The sequence below is a fragment of the Aplidium turbinatum genome, chromosome 5 (genome assembly GCF_918807975.1).
Source record: "Aplidium turbinatum chromosome 5, kaAplTurb1.1, whole genome shotgun sequence".
Taxonomy (NCBI): domain Eukaryota; kingdom Metazoa; phylum Chordata; class Ascidiacea; order Aplousobranchia; family Polyclinidae; genus Aplidium; species Aplidium turbinatum.
In genome coordinates this window covers 27,823,964-27,841,277 of record NC_137476.1, presented here as the reverse complement: position 1 = coordinate 27,841,277, position 17,314 = coordinate 27,823,964, and the positions used below count along the sequence as shown (strand labels likewise).

Here is a 17,314-nt window from a genome sequence, read left to right as displayed (position 1 = left end):
TATTTGTGACGGTTTAATGATACGGTATTCATGCTGTTGAAGTAATGATAAAATGTCGGTTGTAACTTGTAAGCTATAGCATTGTTCAGTCAATTTAGCTTTGGTACGGTAGTTAAGTTCAGATTAGTTTTAAGTTTATTTCACTTTCGGGAGGAGACAGGAATGGACCGTGAGGTCATCGAGTCAACCACCTTTACTACCTGTCAGTGGTAGATAGACGGGATTCCTCCATTTCATGTGTGAAGATGGGTTAGGTTAGTGAAATGTTTAAAGTTTCAGGTCTGAAATAGATCATTTAGCTTAACTCAGCAAATTTGCAATTATATGGTTATTGTTTTTAACAAATGTGCTGCAGGTTCCAGAACAAGATTTAAGTTGCAATTTTTTTAAGTTATGTTTTGCCTATGACGAGAGTAAAAGAAAGTGAAGATTTTTTTTAAAGAAAAAGAAAGCTAGAGAAGAGGAGCTAAAAAGAATGAAGGAGTCATTTTGAAGTTCGTAAAAATTGCCTCTGCTAAAAAAAAACAGAAAAGATTAGCACAGTAAATCTCTTAATACGGTACGGTACCTCAAATTGAGACGGAAGAAGAATATGTAGGCTACCTCTAGCAAAACAATAACAAAGTGATCATTGCAAGCCTGTGAATGAAACACTGTCAGATAAAGTTAAGCAGATGCTATCTATTATTCTTATAACGATGTGGCTTGGCCAGAAAAGCAATAACGATAGCGAATAAGCGATAACTACTTGGCCAGAAACATTAACTCATAACATGAGAGTTGAGACAATCAAATTATGGCCCGAAAGGTTTCAGAATAAACAAGGGCCATTCAAGCCAAGGGATTAGAGTAAATAAAGGAGACAAAGAATCCTTCAGCTGTCAGAGTAAGAAGTGGTTTTATTTTGAACTTTCAATAAAATTAAACAAAACTGCTTTAATTCTTCTGTTGTGTGGAATTTTAATCAGCTTTTACGACGTTGTCACAGGGGGGGGGTAGGGGCGGCGTTTCGTGCAAAAATCCAAGGGCGGCATATTGCGTTGCTACGCCACTGCTAGCTAGAACGATAGAAGTCAGGCTTGCCAGATTGGCCCTTTTGGGGCCAAATTTGTGAAATTTGGCCTTTTTAGAGGTAGTTGGCCCCAAAAAAAATTGTTTGGCCCCTTGGCCCTTTGTTTTCAATATTTGGCTCTTTTTGGAAGCAGTTGGCACATACTATCAAACTAGCTATTTAAATAAATGTCTTTCGGAAATTGAGACTGAAAAGTGTTATAACGATTTTTTAGACAGTGTTTAGCTGACATTGTTTATGCCAATGCCAAAGATTCGAGTGGAAACACTGTAGAAGATGAAGATTTGGAATTGTTCTTGTAGAATGTAGAATGTGTTGTTGCAATGTTGTAACGTTATTGACGTTGTTAACGTTATTATGTTTTATTAGCAACGTTATTAACATTATTAAACAATTTGGCTCTTTTTTACCCAGTTTGGCCCTTTTTTCGACATCATTTGGCTCTTTTTCTCAAAAGCTGTCTAACAACCCTGATATAGAAGTCTAGAAGTGTAACTCATGTAAGTTTCAATAACTTATGGAATGTGTTGGTTTCGATATGTATTGTAAATTCGGTACATTTTTTAAGAAGTTTCAGAACGTTTTAATATGTTGTCGAAACATAGGGGAAGTAATTTTAATTGTTTTCAGGATGATCTGTATGCTCCAGTAACGTTCTCAATATGTTTCAATGTGTATCGATATGGGTCGGAGAGCTTTGTAATGGGCTGCAGTTTCAAGTTTGATTCAATTAGTTCTGCACTTTTTTGTTAATTTAATTTTGTCAGACCGGTCTCGCCTCCTTTGTTCCGATGCTGTCAAGTTGGTTTGTATTACTGTTATAATCTACAACGAAGAATATAAATGCTGTTTACTTGTCGTTCCTCACCACTCCCCTGCTCGGCATGTTGCTGCATTAACTGCAGCTGTGCATTGGTGGCGGACCATTTTTGAGAAATAAGTGGCTTAAAATTAGTAGTGCCGCTACATATTCAAATGCAAAATGTAGCATACGACTAAACCAAACAAGCACTGTTGGGCCACAAAATAGCTTAAGCAAAATTGGGGAAAAGCAAGATAAATATGCCAAAATTTTGTGGAGGCTAGGTTTCCACAGTTTCCTTCCACGGTTTCCTATCAACCCACAGTTTCCTTACAAACTATAGGCCTATTTTTATTACGACATGCACTTTTTAGGCTGACTATTTTTTCTTAAGATTTTTGCTTTGGAAAAACTCCTGTGCAGTAGGCTATCCCTAAAAAAATGAAAATCTAAGACTAAGATCATGGAAGCCTTAAGAATTAAACGTAACAATCCATCTCTCAACCGGCAGTTATTCGCCTGTGGCTCATCGTTCCTTTTGTGTGTGTTCTAATTGTTTTGTCCAATGCCTGTAGTCTACACCTCATGTGATCTGTTTCCCACCGCATAATTTACTCGCAATCATTCTCGTATCATTTGTTCAGTTTGTGCTTTCAGTCCAGATTGTCGTTACAGTTACAGTGCATAGTCAAATTTATCTTACGATTTTTCATTTTATGTATTGCAGATTTAATTCCTGATGAGGACACACGTACGTGTCGAAAACGTTTGAGTTTATTTTATTTTAATTATGTTATATTTTGTGTGAAATAAAGTATGTTAAACCCGCTAAAGTTAGTATGTTTTATTTCTCTATATTTTTTTGTAAAGAATTTCGTTAAATTATTTCAAACAAACTTTTTTTTTTTTATCGTTTGACAAGCACTAATAATAATGACTCTGCAATCTACGCATGTGACGACCATTGCAAGTGTAGCGTAATGCTACCGTACACTACAGAAATTTAAAAATTATAAGGTGGATTCTAAAAATTGACATTTTTTTTACTTACTTCATCACTTTCCAAGTTTGAGGGTAATGTTTTCGCTCTACTGAACAACAACAGTTTAGGAAATTTGATTACGACAATTGCGTCATGGCTGTCTTCAGGACCGAGATTCGTCACTCTCACACGCAATCGAATGAGTTGCTCAAAATCAACAAGGATTTCGTGAACAATTTTTCTGAAACCAAAATTAATTTTAACTTTTTCTTAAAATTTATAGCGAATAACTTATGTTTATAAAAATGCAGTGGCGTAACTACCCATTGGATCTTGTGGATAAATCCAGGGGCGGCACGTTGCTAGAGGGCGGAAAAATGTGATAACGTTTTAAAGTTTAAACAAACAAAGACAGTCACATTAATTTATTCTCGGAGAGACTCAGATTTAAACGACATAAGTTAACCCTGATCTAAGTGAAGCCAAAAAATTAAACAAGTTATGCCTATAAACTAATTTGCAACTTTTTTAGATTGAGCCTCACCATGCGGTAGCCTATTTGTGACGGTTTAATGATACGGTATTCATGCTGTTGAAGTAATGATAAAATGTCGGTTGTAACTTGTAAGCTATAGCATTGTTCAGTCAATTTAGCTTTGGTACGGTAGTTAAGTTCAGATTAGTTTTAAGTTTATTTCACTTTCGGGAGGAGACAGGAATGGACCGTGAGGTCATCGAGTCAACCACCTTTACTACCTGTCAGTGGTAGATAGACGGGATTCCTCCATTTCATGTGTGAAGATGGGTTAGGTTAGTGAAATGTTTAAAGTTTCAGGTCTGAAATAGATCATTTAGCTTAACTCAGCAAATTTGCAATTATATGGTTATTGTTTTTAACAAATGTGCTGCAGGTTCCAGAACAAGATTTAAGTTGCAATTTTTTTAAGTTATGTTTTGCCTATGACGAGAGTAAAAGAAAGTGAAGATTTTTTTTAAAGAAAAAGAAAGCTAGAGAAGAGGAGCTAAAAAGAATGAAGGAGTCATTTTGAAGTTCGTAAAAATTGCCTCTGCTAAAAAAAAACAGAAAAGATTAGCACAGTAAATCTCTTAATACGGTACGGTACCTCAAATTGAGACGGAAGAAGAATATGTAGGCTACCTCTAGCAAAACAATAACAAAGTGATCATTGCAAGCCTGTGAATGAAACACTGTCAGATAAAGTTAAGCAGATGCTATCTATTATTCTTATAACGATGTGGCTTGGCCAGAAAAGCAATAACGATAGCGAATAAGCGATAACTACTTGGCCAGAAACATTAACTCATAACATGAGAGTTGAGACAATCAAATTATGGCCCGAAAGGTTTCAGAATAAACAAGGGCCATTCAAGCCAAGGGATTAGAGTAAATAAAGGAGACAAAGAATCCTTCAGCTGTCAGAGTAAGAAGTGGTTTTATTTTGAACTTTCAATAAAATTAAACAAAACTGCTTTAATTCTTCTGTTGTGTGGAATTTTAATCAGCTTTTACGACGTTGTCACAGGGGGGGGGTAGGGGCGGCGTTTCGTGCAAAAATCCAAGGGCGGCATATTGCGTTGCTACGCAACTGTAAAAATGTTCAACAGAATAACTAAGCCGCTAAAGAAAAACGTATAAAAAGTATTGAAAGAAGAAAACCTCCTAAGAAATTAAGTCTAGAAGTTGTGTCCGCTTGCATTCGTATCTTGTGCTTTGTGTGTCAAAAATGCGATCATTGTCATTGAGAATTCCTTCCAGCTATGCTTGCTCTTGGCACAAGCATAACGACCAGCACAAGCTATGATGTTTAAGTCTCTAGCCTCAAACTTTTTATTGCATGGTGCTTACCTTATTGCAACACCTTCCTAGGTTCAGTTCAGTTCAGTTGTTTTTATTTCTGACCATCATATCAAAAACAATAGGGGAGACCGGGGATAGTTCGGACGCAGGGATACCTCGGATAAGGCATTTGACGTCACAGTAGAGTATTGTTAAATCACGTTTACCACAGCTTTGTGGCTCCATTACAAATCAGGATAAAGTTTGCAAGTTTGTTTGGTTTTCTTAGAAAGTTGAGGCCGAAAAAGTAATTTCATCAGTGATATCAAGATTTTAAAATTGTACGTGTAAGGTCATAATTCCGTTGCAGTTAAACAAAACAAACTTTTTATTGATTGAGGTTGTAGTTAGAAAGCTATACTCAGATAAGCAGGTGATGATTTTGACCAGTAGTTAATCAGGTGGCCATATTTTCTTCATTTACCTGTAGTCACGTGGTCGGGGATACTTCGGATTCAATGGCCGAAGTATCCCCGTGGAAAAAATCAAACTTAAACAAAATCTTATTTTCAGATCTTTTGAATAACTTATTGGATTTTAAAGACATCATGGTTCGAACATATAAAAGAAAAACAAATATTCTGTATTAACTGTCAAATCAACTCAAAACGTCTGCATAAAATTGCTGTCCGAGATGACCCTAGGCATGTCCGAAATTACCCCGGTACCGGGGTGACTTCGGACATTTGAGGACCGTAGAAATTATGCTTTTTATAAGCATTTCCAGTTTTCTGAAACAAACGATACTCCTACCCTTGCAAAGCTTTAAGGTTTACAACAAAATAACATTTACGAACTTGCTGTGTAATTTAAAAAAAAATATGGTCTGTTTTCAAAAAATCGTCCGAGCTATCCCCGGTCTCCCCTACACGTCAACATAGCAAAGGTTGAGAAAAAGGTAGAAGCGACAAAACGCGAACGTTAAAACGTGCTTGTGACCAAAGTAAGTTACTGAGTTGAAAAAAAGTTGGCACGGTCGCAACACCTTCAGACCGTGCCAAATTTTTTTTCAACTGAATAACTCACTTTGGTTGTAGTACATAACAGAACTGTAGTAGAGCAAGTGAAATATAGCCAAGACCGAACCAAAAAATACACTGACTGAGGTACGTTTATCGTCGTCGTCGTGTGAGCGTCTGGGGCCGAGGGTCTATCCTTTTACCACCCCAGATTCACGATGTTTCCGGACTACACTGGAAGGCTACTAGAGAGCAGCCAGTCTTTGGTTTCATCATCCATGACAAGCAGACCTTCCGCTCCGTTAGGTGGCTTGAAGATGGAGCACTCATTGTGATGTGGTCTGCGGTCTGTTCCTCGGCACCACATTCACAGGAGGAGGAAGAGGCCATTCCCCATTGGTGCATGGTTGAGCGGAAAAGTCCGACGCCCGTACGGAGACGGTTGAGGCGCACCCATGCCTGTCTTGGTAGTGTTAGACCGATGGGGCGTGTGTCGGCGTCGGGAATGAACGAATAGAGTCTAGTGGCGGTTGACTTCCATTCAGAACTCCATTTATGGTCCGCCCAAACAGCTGCAGAGATGTCTTGTACATGGCACGAATGGGTGTCTTGATTTCAGTCGACGGGGGTGCTCGTTTGGGAGAGCAGAGATCTTGTGGTGGAGAAGGTGGTTAGGCTCTAGTGCCCGTCGACCGAGGGACAGGATGACGAGTGCCCGGTTGGTATGGGCAAGCTGCTCCACAACTTTGATCTTGCTTGTTGTGTAGCCTTGTATGTTGAGCTGCAGAATGGTGGGGCGTCTGAACTTGTCCATTGCCCCTTGCAGCTGTGCCGTCCGGGTGGAGGCTCTTGGTTGACAAGTTTCGTTTGGCATCTGCTTGAGTGCAGATGTTACTCACAGGATAGGGCAGGAGGAGCCACGTGTTGTCCATCCCAGTTTATCGATATGAGCTTGAGTGTGGTAATCCACTTTACTGCGTAAACTAGAAATGTGTTTAATGCTGCCAGTTTTACTATTTGCAATCTTTTCTGTGTAGCCTACTTGTAATGTAAATGTCTCAAATAGCTTAAGTTAAAGTGTGTGAGAATAAAAACAATAAATTTGTGTCATCATATAAAATCTTTATTATGGTAGCATATCATTACTTTTGTAACCAATCAGAAATGGGATTGCAAATTTAGTGAAATAGTTTTTAGGTTAATCTCCTAAACTACAAGTCAAAATAAAACGACTATGTGCGATATCTACTTACCCACTGCTTGTTACAACATTGGCATTCAACGCCACATCAGAATTGCATTTACTGGGGTTTTGGCAATGAGTTTTAAACTGGACATATTTTGTTATATCGGTTTTGCTGTACCTGTAAATTTAACATTCAGTTTACAGTAGGCCAATTTGAGTTTGCAACATTGATGTATATAGCCTACACTAGCTACTGGGGGAGATGTGGGACCAATGATACAAGGGGACCAATACAACACAGCTCGTTTTTGATCTCTACTCAAAATTAGCTTTTTTTTTTGTAGTTATTGGAACGTGATTACATGAACCTTCTTTGCCACGAGGTTTGAAAGTTGGCTTGTTGCAAACGCAGAAATGAGAGACAAAAGTATGTTTTTGGCAGGCAAAAGTAAAAAGTAGTGCTTCTGGAAAACTTTCAATATTATGTTCAGGTGTTTATTATAGCAAATGCTAAGTTTTTCATGTAGTAGGTTGGAAGGTATTCTACAAGATTGGTAGGTTTTATGAGAGATAATAAGTCGAGTTTTGTAAAACCATCGTTTAATTCAAAGTTTTTGAAATAGGGGAGCTTTGAGACACTGTCTGAGAGTGTTTGCACCGATACTATAGTGATGTTTCATGTGAAGAAAATGCATTGCAAAACATAATTCCTGATTGTCTTTCTGCTGGAACGTATGTAGTGGCCAAAGTTCAAGCAAATGCAGATGGTAAATTTAAACATTTCATCGGCCGGCTTGCACATGGTCCTGATCAAGATGATGACTATGAAATTAAGTTATTAAAATTGAATTGAGAAAACATCAGACAAAATGAAGGACTGTTTTGTTTTCCCAGAAAATGAAAATGTGGCTTCTGTGTCTCCTTGTGATATTGTGTGTCTTCTGCCAGATCCAACCTCTGTTGCCAAAACGAAACGCTTGTCTGGTGTTTTGAAATTTACAATGAACTTGTCACAATATCACATTGCCTGATGAAAGACTTGTCTGTGACGACACCTCCCCCAGCTAACTGTCACTGTTTAACTTTAAACAATTTCGTTCTTCCATCTGTCCATGTTTGTTCTAGAAACTGTTTGTTCTTTGCTTTTACACAAAATGCAATCTTTCTTCAGAAAAAGTGCAGTTGTCGTGTAAGTAGTAAACCTGTCTCATTGGTCCCATTGGTGTGTTGCAAAGGTCCCAGCCAGGTGGGACCAATGATACAAAAAAGTGAACATTTCAAAAGTGCAATAATTTTTTAATCTGTCATCCAATCCGAAGCCCTAGCTATGCGTAAATACAGTAAGAAGATGTGCTTCCCTCAAACGCTTAAGTAGCCCTGTACTGTGAAAATTACGCGCGACAACGGAAAAAATACTCATTTTGTTTCATTGGTCCCACATCTCCCCTAAATTAAAAAAGTATGCTTTGTAGTTTGTCATTTAAATTTTCATCACATAAAAATTATCAATTTATTACAATTAAGTTTACAAAGTTATATTATGCTTTTATTCCATATTTCTTTGATTGAAGGCCATATATTAAATCTAAATCGTAGACTTATTTTCTACATAAATTTCAGCAAGATTCCATGAATCTACCTAAAAATTTCAACCAATATAGGCCACTGTTTATGTTCTTTCAATGACGACCCCAAAATGTAATCGCAGGCGGTAATGTTTGAGGTCGTTAAGTAAATTATCAGTGGGCCTACAATAGGTAGTTTACATCGAGGTGTCGAATAAAAAAATTATTTCTGAAACAAGGTATCAGAAAAATGCTGTAAAGCCGTGCAATAAACATATGCGTATTTGCGTCAAGCATAAAGTATAAGCGTATACACTAATCACGTATGGAAACATAAAGTAAAATGGTTGAAATGAAATTTTTGTTTCGTTAGCTTACATGTTCAGTATTGGAACGAGCTTGGCAGGCTCGTTACTTGCAATGTTGGAAACTGTCTCCTGAGAGTTAAGGTAATACGAGAAATTGTTTGGTGAATCGAAACCCGAATCTAAGATTTCGGCAAGTGGCGCTGAGGTTGTAGTTTCATTTGAAACGTCAGAGAAACGCTTGTCACTCAAACGGAAGGAAAGGTGCAGACCCACAGGATTCATTAGATCACGCACATTTTTCTAAAAAATGAATCAATGTAATACAAAAGCTATAGCCTACTAGTACTAAAAGTTTATCTATAGGCTACTTACGAGTGTAGTGCATAGTGTCCTATGCATGTAATTGGCCACACATCTAGGGCTAGATTCAAGTAAGTAGGCTAATTAGCCTACCTAATTACTTACTTGAAAACCTTTACTTATTACTTAATTAAGTAATTCTCAATCAGTTGAAATTTTAAAGTGGGCCTAGAGTAATATAAAAAAGCTGAAAAATAAAAGCAAATATTTATAAGTTGCCCCTTGCACATTTTGATACGGATTTATAGGATCTGAATGAACAAAAAGTTAGAGTTCTTCCTGATTTGGCAGGGAGCCTTGACATAATTGAAATAAGAGCAAACCCTTTGCCAGAAAGATGTTGCAAAGAAAAGTTGTTTGAATACATCCTCGAAAAATTCATGAAAAAGAAAGAGCCCGTATGAATGGATTTGCTCGCTAAAAGAATAAAGAGGATCAAACCAAGGAAAAATAAAAGAAATTGTTGGCTTGCCATTTACTAGAGCTCCAGATTGTTATGATCAGATGGTGGATTCTTCTTTCTTGATTTATCCTAAGAAAAATGGCCTGGTCAAGATTATATCATACTTTTTTTTCTTAAGGGGGACATTGGAGTTGATAAAAGTGACCATGATGTCAACGAGGAATACCAAGAGAAAAAGTTCAAAGCAGAAATATTGAATGAAGTTCTATCTGCAGGCTGCAAATTCCCTTTGCATCCAGGTCAAGAAAACGCTTTGACTTACCAACAAAAGGAGATCACTTTTTACGAATCCCCCGAAGAGTGTCCCAAAAATCTTAATAATCGAAAATCCTACGTTGCCTCTCTCCCACCATCTTCAGTTGAGGTTAAAAGATGCTTTAGTGTAGCTGAACTATTTGTCCCTAAACTCAGTCTTCTTAGTGACAGTATGGTTGATTCTTTGTGCTTTCTGAGTGGTCACTTCCAGAGCCAGTGCGAGAGGTACAACTGTAATCTAACTGGGTGGCTGTAATCACTAGGTCATGTATTTTCATTTATTATCGCGTATTTGTTTAATTGCTTTTTTTTAAACTTCATTATTACCAAGTGAACGTGGTATTGCAACTGCCCATCTTGCCAATACAATAACAACAAAAAGAATCATGCTAAGAACATTGCATAGGCTATATTATGCATAGGCTATAGGCCTACTACGCCTACCTCTCCCACAGTTACATTATTTTTGTTAGGGTAAATTGCAGATCTCTTTATTACTTGAATTACTTTTCAATCTAGCTCTAACCGTAGCTTACTGTAAGCTACAGCACTAAATATGTGTGCGATTTACATATTGGACAGCTGCATAGGTGTAGGCTTTTATAAAGCTCAATGATACACGTTAATTCAAAACTTGTAGAATCGCAAAATGCTAAGCATCGATTGATCATCCCGCCCCGTTAGCTCAGTCCACCCCGTTACCTCAGTGATTACGCGACTGGCTCAAGATCACGCGGAGCTGGTTTGACTCTCGCGGTGTGGGCTTGAGCAACGCATTTCAGGACTGCTTTCCACTCAGCGGCATCTAGTGAATGGAATAATTCCCTGGCAACAACATTTCAACAATCGGAAAACTTCACTTTGCCAATCTCAGGAACCGGCCCTGCGTCAAGAGCCTCTACATCTACAAGTATGCGAAAAAAACCAGGAATAACCTACCAGGGCTTTGTCAGTCCGAGGATAAAGATTCAAAACCAAACCAACCAACCAATCATGACACGGACAAAATCCAAGGTTGACACTCAACGAACTTTGTGGTTTCTTACTAAACTCGAACTTGAACTAGCAACATTTAATCCGTGAACTCAACTTCCAAAGTTGATCAAAAAACTGCATATTCTACTGAACACAAAATTAATTTGCGGTAAAAGTCCTGTGAAAATCAAATAGGTACGTGTGTTCTTCCATTAGGTCTGTAACGAAAATTTAACAGAGTTTCTTATTTTTAATACCGTTAAAAGTTTAGAAAAATAGGCTTATTATAATGAGGCATCATACTAGTTTTAATCAGGAATTAATTAAATCTTGTCACATGAAAATGCTCAGATTGAATTACTACCTTCAGAGTGAAATAATAGTTGACGCATTTAAATTCACTTGGACGGTTCAGCCTAATTTGTGCCTTGATGTGATTGGTAGTTGACTGTGAAAACCCAAAGCGTGGAGTGTGTTGTGCGATGTCCACGCTGATTTCGTAATCTATGCCTGCAAATCAAACATAAAGATTATTGCAATCGCTAATTTTGTTAAACAAACACTTGCGGAAGATATAAAAGGTTATCCGGTAGTATTGTAGTGATTTATTCATATTAACGAGAATTTTTAATAGTCAAAACAGCAATAGCCTACAAAGACCTAATCCACAGGTTTAATATAGCTTTTGAATCTGAAACTGTAACCCATGCAGACTATCTGAAGCGTTTGACTGATTCACATCAATGCCCACGCTGTTAATATCTTCTGTATTAGTGCGCTAGCTTTAGTTTTACAAATACAGTGTATCATTTGCTGACAAAATGTCTTTGTTTTTATGTTGTTTTTTGATAATAGCCTATATCTTGTAGGTTAATCTTCTTACTCTTGAAACAGTAATTGCCAATGTAGGTTAACGTCATACACAGAAGGTAAATCTACGAAAATTCTCTGAATAGTTGCACTGTACACATTCAACTAAACACAATTACCATCTTTATTGTTGAATGAGGGCAAAAAGATAATTATAATAATTGAATATTCAAAGTTACAATCTCTGTGATCACGAGGTATGTTACTCACTTGACTGTAAAGGTGTAGAACTGTTGTACTTGAAGCACACTTCACATTCAAAGCATCGACTGCCTGTTGTGCGGTTTCCACAAACGTCGGACCTTGCGTCAATTTCCGACGCACTACGCAATTCTGCGTCCACGTCAATCACTGGACGTGATAATAGAATTGTCATTCCATTGCTTCCAGGTGAACCAATAATGAGATCTATGGTAAATATAGACAGCTAACAACATATTTATTTATTTACCTTATAGTTTGGGCCTCAACTAAAAATTCAAAAACGGACCGATTTGCTTGAAGCCTCAAAAAATAGGCCCAATCAACAAAATTTCTAATTCAATTAAGTTAACCATAGAAAGTTGGCCCATGCACGCATTAAAGATTGACCAAAAGAAAAATAAATTTTTAAACATTAAGTTTCGACACAAACTGTAAATTATTATTGTTGTAGTTTCATTTAATTTTAACATGATTCCGAGATTTGCAACTTTCGCTGGAGAAGTGGATCTAAACAACATTGGGAGCGAACTAGAGTTTCAACGAAGCTAAAACTCTTAGAAAAACTCATGTAAATTTAAAGTGCGGAAAAGAAATTAGTTTGGCAAAGGGTGCGGGCTTACCGCTGAAATTTTTCGCTAAATTTTACTTAGGTTTAGTCGGTCTTTTTGAATTTTATGGCGCAACAGTGTTTTCTTTTTGGAAGTACACTTCGTAAGCCATTTGACCAAATTTGCAAAAGTCAAAATTTCTGTTGAGGTTGGTGTTACAAGGTTTTAGTTTCAAAATTTGTTCCACGCTAACGTAGCCAACCTGGATAAGAATTTGAATCCACGTCGATTTTTCCTAAAACAGATTGTCCGAATTTCATTGGTAGAACATCAGGCTGAGGGTTAAACGTGAGTGGATCCAGTTTTTGGACATAATTTGTTCTCACTCCATTTTTACTTCCATGAAATATGTAAACCACACCATTTCGCTCTAACAGCGCAGAAACGGCAAGATCTAAATAAGAGGGTCAACAAAAGCAGTTAACATTTTTGTTAATAACTTAATATTAATTTCATATGTAGGCTTTTGAAGGCCCTACTCCTACACTATAATCCTACACCCTATATCAACTATAAGCAGTTTTTGAACGTAGGCTACATCTTCCTTCTTTTCTTCAACATCCTTCCTTAGAAAACAGAAACTTTCTGCGTTAAAAACTGAAGTCTATTCATTTCAGAGGTCAAACACGACTATATCAAGAGTGAGAGTATATGATAAAAGACAATTTTTAATCTCATTTCAAAGACACGTTGAGTCGTTGATCCTCTGTTCTATTTGGTAAACAACAGATATAGCTTTCGCTGATGAACGGTTTTCAATTCGACATTTGCAAGAAAACATCTGCAAATGGTAGAGGCACGTCCATCCTTGTCTCCACAAAACACGCCGATGGCGGAGTGCTGTCATCTGACTTAAAGAAAAAAAGCTCGGTTACTGTCCTGTATATAGTGTAGTCTATATTCAGCTTTGGAATTCTAGTTCGTCCAATTAGGTTTTAAACCTCATGACTTACGTGTGATAACGTCCATACTTAGAAGAGCCTTAGGCCTATTCTATTTGCGATGTAAAATAGCTACGTTAAAAAATTTAAAAGCTTTAGAAATTGCACTGCATTACTGCAACAAGCCACTGTGTTGTGTAATTTTGTTATAAAATACCTGAATAGCCGTCTTTGTTTAAATCACCAGCTGCGGCTATATTGCTTCCAAACCTTGAAAATGCCTTGTTTGACCCCTCAAGAACAAAATTTGGAGTTTTTTTCTGGAACCGAAAACAAGCATAATGAATGTAAATCTAAATTAAATTTTTGTCACTTAGAATTGTAGCTAGCTTACAGTTTCAAACAAAACACATGATAAGAAAACTAACTACCTCTCAAACAATACACTTTCGTTCATGACCTCATCAGCGCAATGGCCTACTGATGAAATATTGAACACACTCACTAACATAGAATCGGCGTTTTTTGCGTTTTTATGGTTAAAACACAGACCGTGTATGCAGCTTCACATTTAGCAAACAGTTATGTTTCAACATTTTTGGCTTGTTATATGTGATATTAAAGATATCCAATGGAGTATTAAAATTTGTGATCTTCCGCTTCGAAGTAAGCTAATGCTTATCGTACTGTAAGTGTACATACGTTGTTTAACTAACGGGACACAGCTGATTTCACCATAGCCTGCTGATGAAAAATGGCATCAAGAATAACTTGTTAAATTAAATTTGTTCAAATATGCGTCAATCTAAGGCATATGTCGGCGTATAGGTTACTGCAACTTTGCTTCTTCTGCTACCCTACTTAGATTACACAAAACAATGGAAAACTCACCATGGTTTTTCCTCCTAAATAAACATATGCTCTTCCTTCATCAGGTTGCAACGATGAGTGAAGAGGAGCTCCCACAATGAGATCAGTATATTGATCACCGTTTAGGTCTTCTGCACACAACGTGGCTCCAAAATATTCTCCAAACTAAATAGATCATCGGAAATGAATAAAACAGTTTACATGTGAAAATTGAACGAGGCTGTTCACCAGGCATTTAGTTAAACAACATGATGCGTTTACTGGTGCAAATTAAGCTAAACTATCACAAGATGTATAAAGTGACAATCTGCTTTTACTCCGACGTTTCGTCAATCAGACACGACTGACTCCTTCAAGAAGCTAGAAAGGTAGTCACTACCGAGTCTATCTCCCTGAAGATTAGTTTACAGATTAACTTAAAGGGCGGGGAAACCCAAATTAACTTTGCGAGTTTTTTGTTTTAGCGTGATGTCATTGTGTACAACATGCGTTTTAGCAATAAAAAAATCCAAATTTTGTTGCCCTCGTCTCGCTAAGGCCGCTTTTGTTTGATACCCGTTTGCGAGGTCTCGTTGCGCATCAAGCTGTGATGCTGTTCGCTGTGACGTCACAAGGTACATATAGTTGTGGCCAAAAGTTTAAGACCAGACTTGATTTATGACGATTTTTGCATTACTTCAAAATACTGCATCAGAAATAAGATGATGCATAAAGATGATGCAACTGAAACAATATATGATGCAGTATTTTGAAGTAATGCAAAAATGGTCATAAATCAAGTCTGGTCTTAAACTTTTGGCCACAACTATATATGTACCTTATGACGTCACAGCGAACAGCATCACAGCTTGATGCGCAACGAGACCTCGCAAACGGGTATCAAACAAAAGCGGCCTTAGCGAGACGGGGGCAACAAAATTTGGATTTTTTTCTGCTAAAACTCATGTTGTACACAATGACATCACGCTGAAACAAAAAACTCGCAAAAAGTTAATTTGGGTTTCCCCGCCCTTTAATGACAGATATTTAAAATCAACTTAGCTCATTTTAGATAAAAACAAACATATAAGTCTTCATGCTTTCAAATGACCAAATATTGTATGTAATGCTGGAAAGAGAATGCTTTACAAAGTCACAAATCTTCTTGCAATTTTTCTTTGTTTCTTTTTTTTTATGAATGTTAGGTGGACTGTTCGTGAAATGTTCCAAATAGGTTACCTGTTGACCTTGAACGAAAAGGTGGCCTGGTGTAGAACTTGCTCTCAAAGAGTAATAAACTAGTACTGCGCCGTATCCTTTGAACCTTGGGGCACTAGCAGCCACGTACTCATGTTTGTCCGGACCAAAAAAGAATCCACTTGAAACAGCATAACCTGAAATGGTCAGTGCTGTAGGCTACTGTCACTTGATTGTAGGCTACGTATGTGAAATAAGATAAATGAATGAAAAAAGAATACAAGCTAAATGTTTTTTACCATACCTTACTCATAGGAGCTATTGCTGTGCTCTGTAATACTATTCCTTAACTGATTAAAATTTCGTACATAATCAATCAAAGTACGAAACTGGAAGTTAAATGCCAGGTAGAGAAAACTTTTCAACGAAGAAGGCATTATTTTTAAAGTATTGACAATGCATTGTAAACAATTATAATGATACCATAAACAAAACAAAGCTACTGTCAAACAGTACAATAGATTCATAGAGGAAAGAGCTATCTTTACCTAAGTAACTGTTTGACAAATTTGGCGAAAGCGCATCTTGTAGTTCTTTTAAGGAGGGTATTTCATATTTTCCAAAGAGCGAAGAAGATTTTTCTTCTTCGTGCCCATATTCTTTATACAAGTCGTTGTTGTAATCAGTAACTCCGGAGTAAAAAGTGTTCAAAGTAATGTTATCGTCTTCATCCATTATGTCTGTACACATTTATCAAAAAAGTTAGTAGTCTACCCTACTTTTTGAAGTTGTGTTCCTGACTTTTTTTTATATTTATGAGATGGTATATTTTTTAATATAAGAATTTGCTACAGAGCAAATCCATTGAACAATGTTAGTATAAAATTTATAAAAAAAATTTGAGTATTGAGGATTTCAGTTGCTTGTTAACGTCGATGAACTCATAATAACTCAAAGGCCTACGTTCGTTTAAAATAAATATTTTACTTGATAAAGGAAACATAGTTGTTCCTTCTGCCACGTTAGTAGACAATTGTTGGATGTTTATATGAGCCGATTCATTCTGAAAATTAAAACAAAATTCAAGAAAAGTAAGGTTTTCGTAAACATATGAAGCAATTTTTGCTTTGATACATTTGATGTGCATTGAATCACTTTTAGCGTTAATGTTGAATCTATGCAAACATTAAAGTAATTTTAATACACCAGTTATGATAGCTAGACGATAGTGATCAGTAGCTTTCTTTACAATTTACTCCCAAACTTTCAAATTCGGCAAGTGGATACTGTAGGTGAGGTATGACAATGACCTTATTCAATTTACAGTTGCACTCCAGGTTCTCTACCAGTTTTGAGCTTGCCAGAAAATTCAAGCTTATGGTTAAGATTAAAGGCCATGAAGTCAACAAAGCCAATTTTCATATCCACCTTGACCGATGTAATTAATTAAAATTACTTCACTAAGACACAATCAAGTGATGTCAATGGACATTAAACCAATGCTTCTTGAAACATTCTTTCACCACTTGAACACGTACTGTCCAAGTGCTGAGTATAAATTTGTATTTTGTCATTCTGCAGAGAAACGAAAGGAAGTACATTCCCTTCCTTAGTCTGAAAGGAATGGAGCTTATCTATCCAACTTCAATGGCTCAGGTCCGAAAATAACTCACGAAACTGTGCCATTGAAAAATCGTTTTTTTCGTTTATGAAACGAGTCGTCGTCAGTGGTTACGTTTAGTTGAAATGCGTTTACGTTGAACACACCCTCGGTGGGTTGGCTTCTGATGATGTGCGATAAGAGATCACATTTCCACTAAGCTTGTAGCACCCAGGAGAACCCATTATCATTCCATCCTATGTAAAAAAAATACAAATTAGTTATAACGTTTGCGTAAGAAGTGTGTACATGTAAAAACA

The 17,314-nt window shown here is 37.0% G+C and overlaps 1 protein-coding gene across 1 annotated transcript in view; it reads right to left on the bottom strand.

The window, feature by feature from the left end:
• LOC145771087 (integrin alpha-11-like) overlaps window positions 1-17,314 on the bottom strand; it is a 65,030-nt gene that overhangs the window by 27,774 nt on the left and 19,942 nt on the right. The window contains exons 14-25 of the mRNA XM_082582829.1: window positions 17,162-17,251; window positions 16,382-16,457; window positions 15,943-16,134; window positions 15,437-15,591; window positions 14,240-14,383; window positions 13,566-13,668; window positions 12,670-12,861; window positions 11,866-12,063; window positions 11,150-11,295; window positions 8,803-9,032; window positions 6,927-7,037; window positions 2,926-3,097 (exon numbers count right to left, since the gene is read on the bottom strand). Of these exons, the coding sequence (XP_082438955.1) occupies window positions 2,926-3,097; window positions 6,927-7,037; window positions 8,803-9,032; window positions 11,150-11,295; window positions 11,866-12,063; window positions 12,670-12,861; window positions 13,566-13,668; window positions 14,240-14,383; window positions 15,437-15,591; window positions 15,943-16,134; window positions 16,382-16,457; window positions 17,162-17,251 (1,809 nt within the window). The remainder of the gene's footprint in view (window positions 1-2,925; window positions 3,098-6,926; window positions 7,038-8,802; window positions 9,033-11,149; window positions 11,296-11,865; window positions 12,064-12,669; window positions 12,862-13,565; window positions 13,669-14,239; window positions 14,384-15,436; window positions 15,592-15,942; window positions 16,135-16,381; window positions 16,458-17,161; window positions 17,252-17,314) is intronic.